Source organism: Arvicanthis niloticus, chromosome 11 (assembly GCF_011762505.2).
Source record: "Arvicanthis niloticus isolate mArvNil1 chromosome 11, mArvNil1.pat.X, whole genome shotgun sequence".
NCBI classification, from domain to species: domain Eukaryota; kingdom Metazoa; phylum Chordata; class Mammalia; order Rodentia; family Muridae; genus Arvicanthis; species Arvicanthis niloticus.
Window position 1 is genome coordinate 35,023,754 of NC_047668.1, and position 12,993 is coordinate 35,036,746.

At 42.0% G+C, this 12,993-nt stretch overlaps 1 protein-coding gene across 2 annotated transcripts in view; it reads right to left on the reverse strand.

Moving 5' to 3' along the window:
* Positions 1-515: 515 nt before the first annotated feature.
* Positions 516-12,993, reverse strand: part of Lamb1 (laminin subunit beta 1) — a 64,774-nt gene continuing 52,296 nt past the window's right edge. For both annotated transcript variants that reach the window (XM_076942022.1, XM_034514135.2), the window contains 10 exons: positions 12,262-12,631; positions 9,973-10,157; positions 8,900-9,141; positions 6,411-6,614; positions 5,746-5,890; positions 3,716-3,923; positions 3,386-3,527; positions 2,214-2,390; positions 924-1,083; positions 516-805 (listed from right to left, as the gene is read on the reverse strand). In XM_076942022.1, the coding sequence (XP_076798137.1) occupies positions 669-805; positions 924-1,083; positions 2,214-2,390; positions 3,386-3,527; positions 3,716-3,923; positions 5,746-5,890; positions 6,411-6,614; positions 8,900-9,141; positions 9,973-10,157; positions 12,262-12,631 (1,970 nt within the window). In that variant the 3' untranslated portion in view covers positions 516-668. The remainder of the gene's footprint in view (positions 806-923; positions 1,084-2,213; positions 2,391-3,385; positions 3,528-3,715; positions 3,924-5,745; positions 5,891-6,410; positions 6,615-8,899; positions 9,142-9,972; positions 10,158-12,261; positions 12,632-12,993) is intronic.

Below are 12,993 nucleotides of genomic sequence, written 5' to 3' on the forward strand. Positions count from 1 at the left end.
ATTTAGCTGTGTCACTGATATGACCTACCAGTTATATGGAGATGATCTTCATTACACTCTCTGGAGTAGGTACCTGTTCAGAATATCTGATCTTGAAGTTGCCCAAAGTACAATATAAAAGCTAAGAGTGTAAGCTGTGTGTTTGAGTAGCTTTGCTCCATTGGCATGAACAGTTTCCCTCCTGATCTAAATCACCAAGATTCTGCCCATCAGTAACCCTGGCCCTAGTCTAGATGGCAAAATGTAGAAGCTAGGGTTCTTCTTTTGATTCTTAGAAATGGTGGAACAACCAATAAAATGCCATAAGCAACCCTATATCCATCCTGCTTCACTTCCACCAAGGATACCCACTGGGGGATTTAAAAGCAATATAGCTTTGGAAGATAGATGTTGACCTAACAGATGGGTGAGTATTATTAGCTTACTCACATACATAATAGAAATAAGTGTTGTCTAAAATGCTTTACAAGTCCATCTTCACAGAGAAAGTAACATTTAATAAAAGAAACATAGTATGTTTATACAAAACCAATGTATTTTATTTAACTCCATACAAAAGTAGGTGGTTAAAAACATTAAATAGTTGATGAGTTATTTGTAGATGACTGCCTCAGTTTGTGCACGTGGTTTACTTTGGTCACTGAGCCACTCTACAGCCCCTTCCTCTGTTATAAGCAGGTGCTGTAAACAGCAACTTTCTCGCTTATGTCCTTCAGGAGTGAGCGGACCTCTCCTTCCAGCCGCACTAGTTCTTGTGCTTTATCTTCTAAGTACTTTTGGTTGTCCTCATATTTCCTTTCTAAGTCTGTGGAGATAAATAAAAGAAGTATGAACTGTTTATAGCCTATGATCTTAAAGTATGACCACTAAAAACCTAAGCCTTCACCTTTATAAAGAACTGTAAGTGGGAAGAAAAGACCCACCTTCTAACAGCTGAAGTTTGCTGTTGGCTTGGGCCAAGAGTGTTTTTGCTTCATTTTGTAGCAGCTCAGCTTTCCTCCTGGCATCTGCTGACTCTTCAGTTTTTTGAGCAATTAAACTTTCTACCTTCTTATACTTTTCATCCAGTTCGACATCTAGAGTCTGCAGATCCAATTTAAGACAGAAAGGTGAAACTGGCATAGCAATAATTACATTCAAGAGCCTTAGATGAAAGACAATTCTTTTTCTGGACAAGCAAGCATCTTAGATTAAGGATTATCAAAGTACTCAGGCTTCATATTAAGTTGTGAATTTTAACAACAATGCAAGGAAAATTAGGAATTACAAGTCTGCTACTGTAGCATACACATAAAGAGAAGGTGAGGCTGGCTGTGGTGGCAAACACTTTAATCCAGGCACTCTGAAAGAGCAGGAGGTAGATCTGAGCTGAGGCCAGCCTGGTCAACACTCCCCTCCCCTCCCCTCCAAATAGAGAACACAGGGTTTGAAACAATAGGTACAAACTGATTATGAAAACTGATTATGAAAATTCAGTCCTAGAGCTTTGAAAATTTTCAATAGTGTCATTTCTTCCAGTGCCATAGGAGACTATCTGGGAGATTTGTATCTTCAGACTGCAGATGAGTGGGATCAGGAACGAGTGGCCTGACTTGCAAGTAATTTTTCTTAGGGTTTGCCTCTCTTCCCAACTCACGTGTACTGAATTATCGAATACTAGAAAGCTATAATAACTTAAACTTCTTTTTATCAATAGGAAGAAACCAGAATTAGGCTATATGACAGATTTAACAATCCTGACTTCACTTCCAAGGTTAAAAAGCTGTCTTTGGAAGTAAGTTTAGAAATGAAATGTGTATAAAGCATAAATTTGCTAAATACAGTAGCTTCCAATGAGAGAAAAGCTAGCTAGCGATTTGGATAGCTGTTCTCTGTATGGGACTCCTAAGCTTTTCCCATCCTGTCTTTCAGTTATTCTCACATGGGTGGCAAACTACTATGCCAACAAGACCTTTCTCTGTGAAGAAATGCCAGTACAGGAATACCAGTACCACCCCATATATAATTCCATCCATCTTTATACCCAAGTTGAGATCTAGGGGCCTAGGTTTACAGTTTTATACCATAGTCCGTTCTTTATTCATTTATCCAAAAGACTTCTGTTTTAAAATAAGTCATTGGGCTATTTGTATCTTACTAATGCCAAGGAAGGTAAGGAAAAAACTAGTTACCTATTTGTCAACTTAGCTATGAAGTTACAAAGATTTACTTACCCTCTTAACATCGTCTGCACTCTGTTTTACAGTATATACTACTTTTTCAATATATTCTGCCTCCCCAGAGTTCTGGGCAGCTTTACGTTTAAGTTCTTCCACATTCCTCTCAAGGTTGCTGATGCGCTGGGAGGCGTTGGTCAGGGTTTCCTCAGAAGCTGCTGTTTCAGATTCAATCTAAAGGTGGAACGTTAATCATCCAGACTCCATTAGTACAAGTTCAGGGGAGATGAGGCTGCTGTGCTAGTCTGCACTAGATCAGAAGCACTGACAGAATTCGGACAGCTTAGAGGAGCGGTTCTAAACCTGTGGGTTGCATATCAGATATTTGCATAACAGTAGCAAAATTAGTTATGAAGTAGCAACAAAATAATTATATGGCTCAGGTCACCACCACAGGAGGAACTGTATTAAAGGGTCGCAGCATTAGGAAGGCTGAGAAGCACTGGCTGAGATGAAGTACCCAGCTTCAGTCACTCTGCATCACACATCGGACTTTCTGCTGACCTTAGCTGTGTTTAGCTAAAGAACATTCACAAATGAGCCAGCTGCCAGGAGGATTTCCGAATGATGTGGAAAAGTGAACTGGCAACTTCAGGCATCTCTTTAGATAGTCCTATCAGCTTGGTGTCAGGCTCTGGTAGTGAAGGGGAATTAGCCTGAAGATGTGAAGACTCAAGACACTAGAAATACCAAGTCCCCCCAGAGGAAAAGATACCTGGTAAGTGTCTACAGTTGGTCTCCCTGGAGAGACAACACTGTCTTTTAAAGGTGAGCCCAGAGTAAACCATTTGGCTTTTAGTTTCCCTTAAAAGTGAGCTTCAGGGATAGGTGTGTTCCACAAAACTAACTGAACAGCAAATGTTTATCAAAGCTAATGTTGGTAGAGACAGGCCAAAATTTGTAAATCAAACCAAAGATTCTCAGCCTCTTAAGTGTCCCATTAACTTGGAAAAAATTGTGAATAATACTTAAAATTAATAATAAAATTGTTTATGCAATAGTGCTTCATTTCTGACACACTTTCACTTTAGAGAAGGGAAAGCCACCTGTGCTAAGAGAAACAGTTCTGATTTATTTAAAAGGAATAATTTGCAGTGTTACAGTAACTTTCAGCGTTACAGGGACTCGATGTGCGTTTCCCCCCATACGGCCTAGCTCTAGCACCTTACCGACGTTAGCAGGTTTTGGGTTCCTTGGATGTCCTCATCAGCTTGTTTAATTGCCTTCTCTGCTGCAACCTGGGCCTTTTCTGCTTCTTCTAATGCTTCCTTCACCATGTCTGCAGTGACTTTAACGTCTGTTGCACTTTTGCTGAGCAGAAGAACAAACACTGCTTTTTAACATGAACCATTTTTCACTTGGAAAAAGCATTTTCTTTGAAAGCATATCCACCTGAAAAACCCTTTATTAGTTAAAGAAGTCTCTTTTACAGTATGCTAGTTACAGCAGCTATCACCCCAGCCCTCAGCCCCGGACTGCCAGCGTGTGTATTTTGATACCTTGCTCTCTTAGCATCTTCAAGCAACAGCTCAGCTCTGGCAATGTCAGCAGCACTCTGCTGCAAAATGACCTCTACTTGAGAAAGGGTTTCGACTCGTTCCCGGATGTCTTCTGTGAGGTTCTGTAACTGCTGTGGCGTGCTCGGCATTTCCATTTTCAGAACCTCATTAGCAACTGCTTCAATACTGTCTAGATCAGCACTATCCTCTGCAAAAAGCAAAGACCAAAACGCTGTAGAGCTGGTTCACTCAGCCACATGTCAAGCATCTGCCACTTCAAGAGACATACCCTTGCTATTTAGAGACAAGCACCTCACGTGGAGAAGTAGGTGCCAGTAGAGTTTGATGTAGGCTGGAGAGATTATAGAAGATGGGGAACCAAGCAGGTTTTGAAGGACATTTCAGGCTGGAGAGAAAGGGCAGATAGCATGTTGTGCATGTATAGCTGTGGTTTCAGGTTACAGAAGATCAGAGCCCAACATTTAAAGCTGGAGCTGCAAGGGAACAAAAATCTTTACACTTAATGAGGCTGGTATATATACTTTGTCCCAGACCAAGGCTAGCCTGGTCTACAAAGTGATTGAGGATAACTAGGACTGCATAGAAACCCTATCTCAAAAAGGAAAAAAGGATTGATATTCCTTACTAATTACCCACTTTTATGGAATTCTAGAAGGGATTGAATGCAATCAGAGCCAAGACAGTGTATCATCAGCAAAACTCGGGAGGTCAGATCTCCTGGGTGTTTTCATTTTTTGACTAAGAACATAAATATGGACCCCAGAGCACTTAGACGGAAAAAATATGGTTAAGTCATGGTTTCCACATCTTGCTTCTAGTTGTCATTGGAAAACAGTTTTTATTAGTCATTTCTACTTTCTGTTAACAGAATTATCTATCTGGAAATCAGGCAAAATAAGCGAGTACTAGATCATTAGTTTGCCCGTCTTTATAGGCACATTCCACACTCTGTGGCATCTGTGTATGGACCATGACTAATTCCTGGCCCAAGATGCTCGGAAATGCCTAAAGGGTCCTTTTAAAAGGGTCCAGCAAAGGAGTAGAGAGAAAGGGATCTTCTTTCCTCACCAACCACTGTCATCATGTCTACATCATGTCAGGCTACAACTTATGATGGGGCTGTCTCAAGAATGAAGCTGATAGGCTTAACGTTGGCAAAAGAGGAGAAGCAAAGTAAGCAAGTTCTAGACCCATGAAGTTACACTATTTTTGGACTTGTTATGTGGTATCATAAATACCCTTCTTGACTAATTCCGATTCAGTTAGGAGTTTTCTGTGTCTTGCACCAGTAATACCATGTTGATAGGACATGCACTATAATCAAAGCTTAAAATCTGAACCAGATTCTAGAGATTTCGCCACAGAAAATGCTAACTGCTAGGTTCAGAACATAGATGATAAAGCCTTGGGGGCACTTCCAAAGTAACAACTCCTTCAAGGTCCTCATGATAGAAATTCTAAATTCAGTTTTCAGAGTAAATGTTTTGACTTCTGGAAAGGCTTAGGAGCCCCAGTAGGTATGACCAAGCCTGCAGAACATTTGGAAGGTAATTCAAAACAGATACTACAAGAAAAGGGCTACAGAGAGGGCCTAGCATCAAGTGCTTACTGCCTTATCAGAGGACCAGAGTTTGGAGCTCAGCATTTATCTGGGCAGCTTATCAATGCCTGCAGCCCCAGCGGATCTGACATTCCTTCTGGTGTGTAGGCACCTTTGTACACACATACGTGCACACACATATTTTTTTTTCTTAAGGCAGGCTGGATCTCCTCTAGTCTTTTTATCATTGGCGGTGATTTTCCTGCTTCTACCTTTGAAGTACTAGGGTTGCAGACATGCACCTGCAAGTTCAGTTGGAAATGACATTTCTTAACAGATAGTTTCTGTTACTTTATTTCTTGCCAGAAATTTACTTTACCTACAACTTAGACAGGAGTTCTTGCTTCTCAAACAGAGTCTCGCAGGAACAAATGTCTGAAAGCAGAAGTAAAACCAAACCACCACTGACCAGTCAAGAAGTCTCTGATCTGCTTGATGAGGTTCCTCAGGTCCTCATTGCTCTTGTCCACTTTTTCTTTGGTAGCATTTGTTTTCAACAGGACATCCTGAGCATTCTGCTTGGCCTCATCTGCTCTCACTTTTGCTTCAGAGACCTAAACATGAATAAGCCATCTATGAAACCAGCTTGCTCTCTCTAAAGCAGGCCAAACAAATGTCAACAAACTTAGAAACAAATTCCTCTGTTGAAGTATGCTTTTATGTAGACTTAAGTACTCAATATACACATTCCTGTTGAATATTCTTAGGGCTAGCATTTGAAATGTTTTCAAAGCTGGTTTTGGCTCTAAAACACCTGGTAGTCTTAAGAATGTGTCACTTTAAAACTGCCCAATTTTGTGCAGTACAATAATTAAATGTTTTCTCAAATTATTATTAATTTAAGCTTTATGTTGCTTTCTCCTAACATACATGCTATTCCCGTGAAGATAAAGCAAATTCTTAGTCTGAATAAGAACCTCGCCATCACCTTGTTGACCACACAGCGGCATCAGCTTTTACACTGGAGAGTGAATTTAGTCAGCATGTGGAACTGACTCCTTTTCAGATCCCCCCTACAACTAACTGCAAGCCAATAAACAACAAAACCTGAGCAACAAAAATCTACTGACTTACCATCTTGGAGAGCTGTTCTACCTCGGCCAAGGCACTCAGGACATCACGGTCAAAATCCATGGCTTTCTGCCAGGCACTATGGGCCACAGTGACCAGACCACCACAGCCAGGGCCCCCACACTTCTTCTCTCCTTCATCAGTTCTGCAGTTGGGGCCACCACATTCACTTTCAGAACAGTCAGCCCCTGGAGGTGTTCCACAGGTCTGCAATAAGCCAAAAGTCATGAATGGGGATTCAAGGTAGGTCAGCAACAGAATGGCTAGGTGGCCCAGAGAACAAAGGGGGACCGGATACTTAAAAAGTGTTCAGAGATGCATGAACCATCCAGCTTGCTCTCACTGAACTTTTAATCTCCATACCATCTACCCAAATGCAGAAGGATAGCATTATCTGCTTTATCAAGGTCTGCCAGTTGAGAGAGTCCTGACTAGTTTAGACTCAGCAGCAAGTGCTCTGGTGAATGTGTCTATTGTCTGGCATGTAACTTGGACATAGCTTGCATCATCCATGGGGGAGATGTAGTGAGAAAAGCTGACAAAGGACAGTGCTGAGGATTTAATATAGACAGGGAAGCTGGAGGGTAGGATTTGAGTAAGGAAAGAGCTAGAACATTTCAGAGGGGAAAGAAGACTAGGAACAAAGGGAAATGGAAATTTTTCAAGTTCCCTCAACCACCCCATCCAGCTAGCACTCAGTCCTTTTTCCTCTACCAGAAACTTGTTAAAGATCATACCACATGGTTATGGCATGTAGATGTAAACAGGGAAATTACAGGCATGCTATATGATAAGGAAAGTGTTGTGCAGGAACTAAGTTATATTTGGCACTTTATGGAAACTTCTGAAGACAAGCAGGATTAACTGCAATGGAAAACAGTTGCTGGAACACCCCAAACATAAAAGTATCATTTTAAAGATACAGTGTTTTTAGTAGAGATCCTGTGAACTCTTTGGCCAGAATAGTTGCAAAGAACCTATAATCCCAAATATATTAATGACTATAATAATGATTGGGTTTATAGCCCATAAATCACTTTAGAATAATTGTATTCTATGTGTTATGGCAGAAAATGAAATGAGTCCCACTCAAAACTCGAACTTGGGAGTGCTTTCTGATCCTGCTTTGTTTCAACAAACATGAACAGGGCTAGAGAGCCAGCATGGCTGCGCTTTTCTCAGTGAAGAACGGGAAGAACTGAGGAACATAAAGAGAGAAAAAAAAATCTCTTCACAAGAAAATGGCAGTCGAGAGCCCACAGAAATAATCACAGGACAATTAAGACAAAAGCAGTAAGAAAAAACAAGAAGCCATGTCTTACAGAAAAGCCTGCACAGAGAGGGTAGCTCATCTGTAAGCCAAAGCCTCTGCTCCACGCCCACTTACCACCCACCCAGGATCCATGTTGAATGCAGAAAATAATGAATACCAAACTCCAAACCTTGCAGGTGTCTAAAAAACTGATCACAATACAGGATAGGTGACATGCTTTTTTCTATTTCAGACTGCAGATGTGGTGGGGGCATAAGAGGGGAATGGCAGGTACAGAATTGTTAGCAGGTTTTCCTGTCTCTAGTACACCATGGTTCTTCAGTGAGTAGCAGCTCAGCTTGCTACTGGGGGTGGGGGGTGGGGGGGTGCTGCTCTATGGTGCTGTTGGGGTCTGTGGTGGAAGCATTCACCTTCTTATGCCTTGAAAGAGACCTGGAAATGCTTGGTGCGACTATCCAAGGTACCTAGGGCATAGGGCCTAGGGCCATCTAAATGAGTGTCTTTGCAGGCTTTCCACCTGGTTCTTAAAGATTCTTCTGTCTAGGCTGAGAAAAACTAGAAAATAATGTTGGTGTATATATAAAAATACACCTCAGTTCTCTCAGGTTTCCTCCCATGAAAAAGAATAAGGAAACTGTGGGGAAACCCTGGCTTGCCTTTCTTTTGGCCTTCTGCCTGATTTTCATTAAACTTGTTCCTCAATTTCATCTGGCTCCAGAGTTACTATTTAAAAGCTTCTAAGAAATTAATCTGCTTTTTAGGCCAGCTCAGACCGTAATCTTTACCAGGTAATATTACTGGAACAAAGGAACATTTTAGCAAACACCAATGAAAACCTTTAGAAAGTCTGTCCCTGAACAATTTTGAATTCTTCTACTTGGATGTTGCAGTTCAAAGCAGAACAAGCAAGGTTTTTTTGTTTTTTTTAAGGCCACACTATAGAAAGGATCTCCTTTCAGTAAGAAGTCCCTCAGCAGATGGAGGAGTGGCTGCACAGAGGAACAGCTGGAGGCAGGGCCAGGCTAGGAAGCACATACTCTGTTCCCCATGCCTTGATCATAGCCAGCCCACAGTATAGTCCAGCACTTGGAGCACTGGAATCACCCCTACAGGTTTGCAAACAGCAATACTGGAGCAAGGCAGAAGGGGTTTGTTTGTTTTGTCTCAAAAAAAAAAAAAAAAAAACCCACAGAAAATGAGACCAAACCCCAAGCCTCACCATCTCTGCGGCAGCCGACAGGTCTAGACTTTGCAGTTTGCCAGCCAGTTCATCCAGAAGGCGTGCCTGTTCCTCCTGCTTCTCCTTGAACTGAGACTCTCGTTCCAACATCAGATCTTCTACTCTGTCTCGGGTGAGGGCTGACTGCTCCACAGTGCTGTTGGGGTCTGTGGTAGAGGCATTCACCCTCTGTTCCGCCTCAAGAGAGACCTGGAAATACTTGGTGATACTATCCAAGGCACCTAGGACAGAAAATGAGATTGTCTACAGTTAACCTCCCTGTCTCTGGCTCCTCACCAAACAGTGCCCATATTTGGTATCTTATGGCCCTGATTAATACTGTGAGGCTTTGGGATTCAAGAAAAAAAAAAAAATCTGTGGAAGCAGCAGAGTGTCCCTTTAGTGAACAGTGACTCTCTTCTGTCCCATCAGTACATGGTCAATCACTGGTTCAATCACTGGTGTAAAAGGAGAAGTTAAACCATTGTGAGCATGTTGTTGTGGAATTTTGGCAAGTATCTAAATCCTGGTGTCAGGCAGCCTGAAGATGTCCAGGTGACTGTTTCTCTTTATCTGCTTGGGTCCATTCAAAGAATCACTATATACATAAAGAACACAGTACATGTTGGCTGTGGGGACTTACGAAAACAAAATGAATAATACAGAACTGTCATTAACATATTTCACCTTTGATATGGGGGGAGGATATTATACAGCCTGTGATATTAATAATGAATATATTTTCAAGTTAATTTCTAAGTAGGCAGTAATCTCAAATGTGAAAGGACTCGCAGAATTAACAGTATTTTTTAGTAATCACGGAGTCTAAGGAAAGGCCAGGGAGTTACACTGGGAAATGGACCACATTTTAATGCCTCTACTATGTCTTATCCCCAGGTCCCACACTGGAAAACCAAGGACTTCAAGCCCCATTTGTGCCAAAGACTCAATTAGTAAAGATTTAAGACTGTTAGATGCCCCGCTCCCTTGTTTTTTTTAAAGAAAGTATTAAGAGGATAGACTCAGGGTCATTTATTATCCAAGTTTGAGATTTCCGCACAAAAAATTCTCACCCTGAATGTCGGAGTTTTTGATAAATTCTAGCTGTTCTGCCAGCTCTTTTACGGTCTTGTCAAGGCTCTCTGCTTCCGCCTGCAGTGCTTCTAGCTCTCCAGCTGTGCTGTTACTCTGTGAAGCTGTATCAGACAATCTCACTTCTACTTGAGCCATCTTTTCTGTGACATCTTTGGTTAATTTCCTGTAAAAAGAAAAGTAAGCTTACCTAAAACTGGCCCGAACTGTCAGAGTGTCACTTGTAGATTCCCCACTAGCCCAATCCCTCGCCCTCCATCTTCAGACTGGCTCAGTCATAATCCTCTGTGTTTCAGTTTTATTCCTATAAGAGACAACTGAAGCTAACACCTTTTATTCAAATACTTCCAAAAAAAAAAAAAAAAAAAAAAAAAAACCCCAGTGAGCCCTCAGCTCTTTGTGTGTGTGTTTGTGGGGGAGGGAAGGGAGGTAGTCTAAGCCCCTGATATAAAATGAACAGAGGTGAGTGCAGGCTACAAGATCTCAATGGAAGGGCAGCTGCAAGTCCAGTAGCCCCTGACTTAGGACTCCAGTGTAGAGGGCTGTCTCCCAGCCAACTGCCAAAACCCTTTTCTCTCAACCTCACCTCATGGTTCTCTTTCAAGACAACAAGATGAGAGGAAGTCCTGTGACCCACCATAAAGACAGTGGGAGCCACCTAAGGCATCCTGTCAGATTCTAGGCCCCACGCAAAGTTGCGCCAACTCTCCTCCTTCCACAAAACAACCACCCCTTTAACTTAGAAAAGGCTGAAAAATGGTCAGTCTCTGAAGAATGAAACATGGCCTTTACAGTGTTTCCGCTGGAATCTAAACCCCTCTCCTTTCTCTTCCGTGTCATTTCTCTGAAGCTGTACTTCAGGAATATATATGTGTATATATAAGATATGATGCCTATGTGCACACATGCCACAAAGGAGTGTTGGAGTAAACCTGTGGGTGGGGCTTACTGGTTTGCCTGATGGAATGAATGTGTGTGTGTGCGCGTGTGTGTACTGTTGTTTTGTTTTTAATGCTCAGCTTAAGGATACCACGAATGACCCAGCACAGAGAACAGGCACTAAAAAGGGTTTTGAGATTTGGTAGGACTGAGTATATGCAGTGACTTTCCTCGTAGGACTGAGTATATGCAGTGACTTTCCTCGTAGGACTGAGTATATGCAGTGACTTTCCTCGTAGGACTGAGTATATGCAGTGACTTTCCTTGCGATATTTTTTTCCCAGGGTTTCACTTTTATTAATTGACTGATTCAAAAAGCCTTTCATTTCTTTTCAGATCTTAAAAATATTGCAATTAAGAATGATATCTAGCCTGGTGGTGGTGGCACATGCCTTTAATCCCAGCACTTGGGAAGCAGAGGCAAGCTGGTCTCTGAGCTTGAGGCCAGCCTGGTCTACACAAAGAAATCCCGTCTTCAAAACAATGAAACAAACAAACAAACAAACAAATAATAAAATTATCATCATCATCTATCTAGAACTGGTGAGACAGCTCAGCAGGTAAAGAGCTATTTGCTGCTAAGCCTGATGATGACCTGGGTCTGGTTCCCCAGAACCCACGTGGTAGACAGAAAAGACTTTCACATTGTCCTGACTTCCAATAAGTATACACCATAGCAGGTGCTTGCTTATCCATGTATAAATCAACAATTTTTAATATACATTTAATATTTTTACTGGACTAGGGAGCAAACCTAGGACTTGATGTACTTTCAGTGCTTTACCTGGTAAAAATAAACAGTATTAAATCAAAGAAATGAATATTCATCCAGAGAAAGTCCGATGAGGAAGCTGTTTCTGTACAGACATTTCGTGATGTTATTATCAATGATGCCCTTCATGAGGCGACAGCTGAACAGACAAATAACTTGGGAATGAGGGTCATATTTGTGGTGATGGGAGTTCCCCAGTAAGTAGCAATACTTAAAATGATAATTTAGGTTCATAGGTTTTCTGTAAGTGTGTTATCCTTGTATTACACTGAGGCCATTGGTAGGTAAGAGACAGCCAAGAATCGATGTGCCACCCAATTTCAAAGCCTCACACATGGCAAAGCTGAGACTCTGGACCTTCTGCCTCAAGTCTAGTCCTGTGCAGCAGAGCAGAGCGGAGCACTTGAGCCTCACGTTCTACCCTGCTCACAGCCAACGCTGTTGATACACAAGGGGCCCAGAGCCTGCGTAATAGACTAGAAAGCCTAGCAGACATACCGCTCCAGGAAATCTTTGCTATTCAAAAACTTGAGTGATTTTTGGCTCATTAACTACTTACTCTGCCTCCTCAAAGAGAATGCCAATGTTTTTCAGTGGTTCTGCTGCTGGGCTCTGGGCCAGGATGTCTTTTATCTCATTGACTTTCTTCTCCACGGAGTCCACGGTCTCTCGGTAGGGACCAATCACACCACTGATTTTCAAAGCCTTGGCTTTCTCCAGGAATTTGTGGGTCCTGTTGGTGAGCTCACCAATGATCACATCCCAGAGAGCAAAGCACTGGTGGCAGGGTGTGCAGTCAGGGAAGACCCCTGAGTACCCTCTGGTGCACTTGTCACAGCGTGGACCCTCAACACCCTCCACACAGACACACTGGCCCGTGGACTGGTCACACTGTGGTGTCTCAATGCCCCTGGGATCACAGTCACAGGCTAGAAGAAAAACGGAAATGCTAGTTGACTGAAGACATTACAAGCTTCAATGACAAAATCTGGCATTTAAAATCCCCAATCACTGTCACAGCCTACAAATGGCTTGCCCTAGCATACATGACTTAACCCATTGACCCTTTCTTAAGATTAATGATAATTTAAAAAGTCAATAGATAACCATGCCTAACCACTTAGTGGCAAGCATTGGATATGCCTAACATGTATATAACACCATTCAATCTTCACATCATCCCTGTGTCTATGAAAAATAGTTATCACATCACTATTTCTCTAAAACCAAGATAGAGGCATTCTATGACCTGCTCAGAGTCTCACAGCAAGGGAATGATTTCGTATTCTGC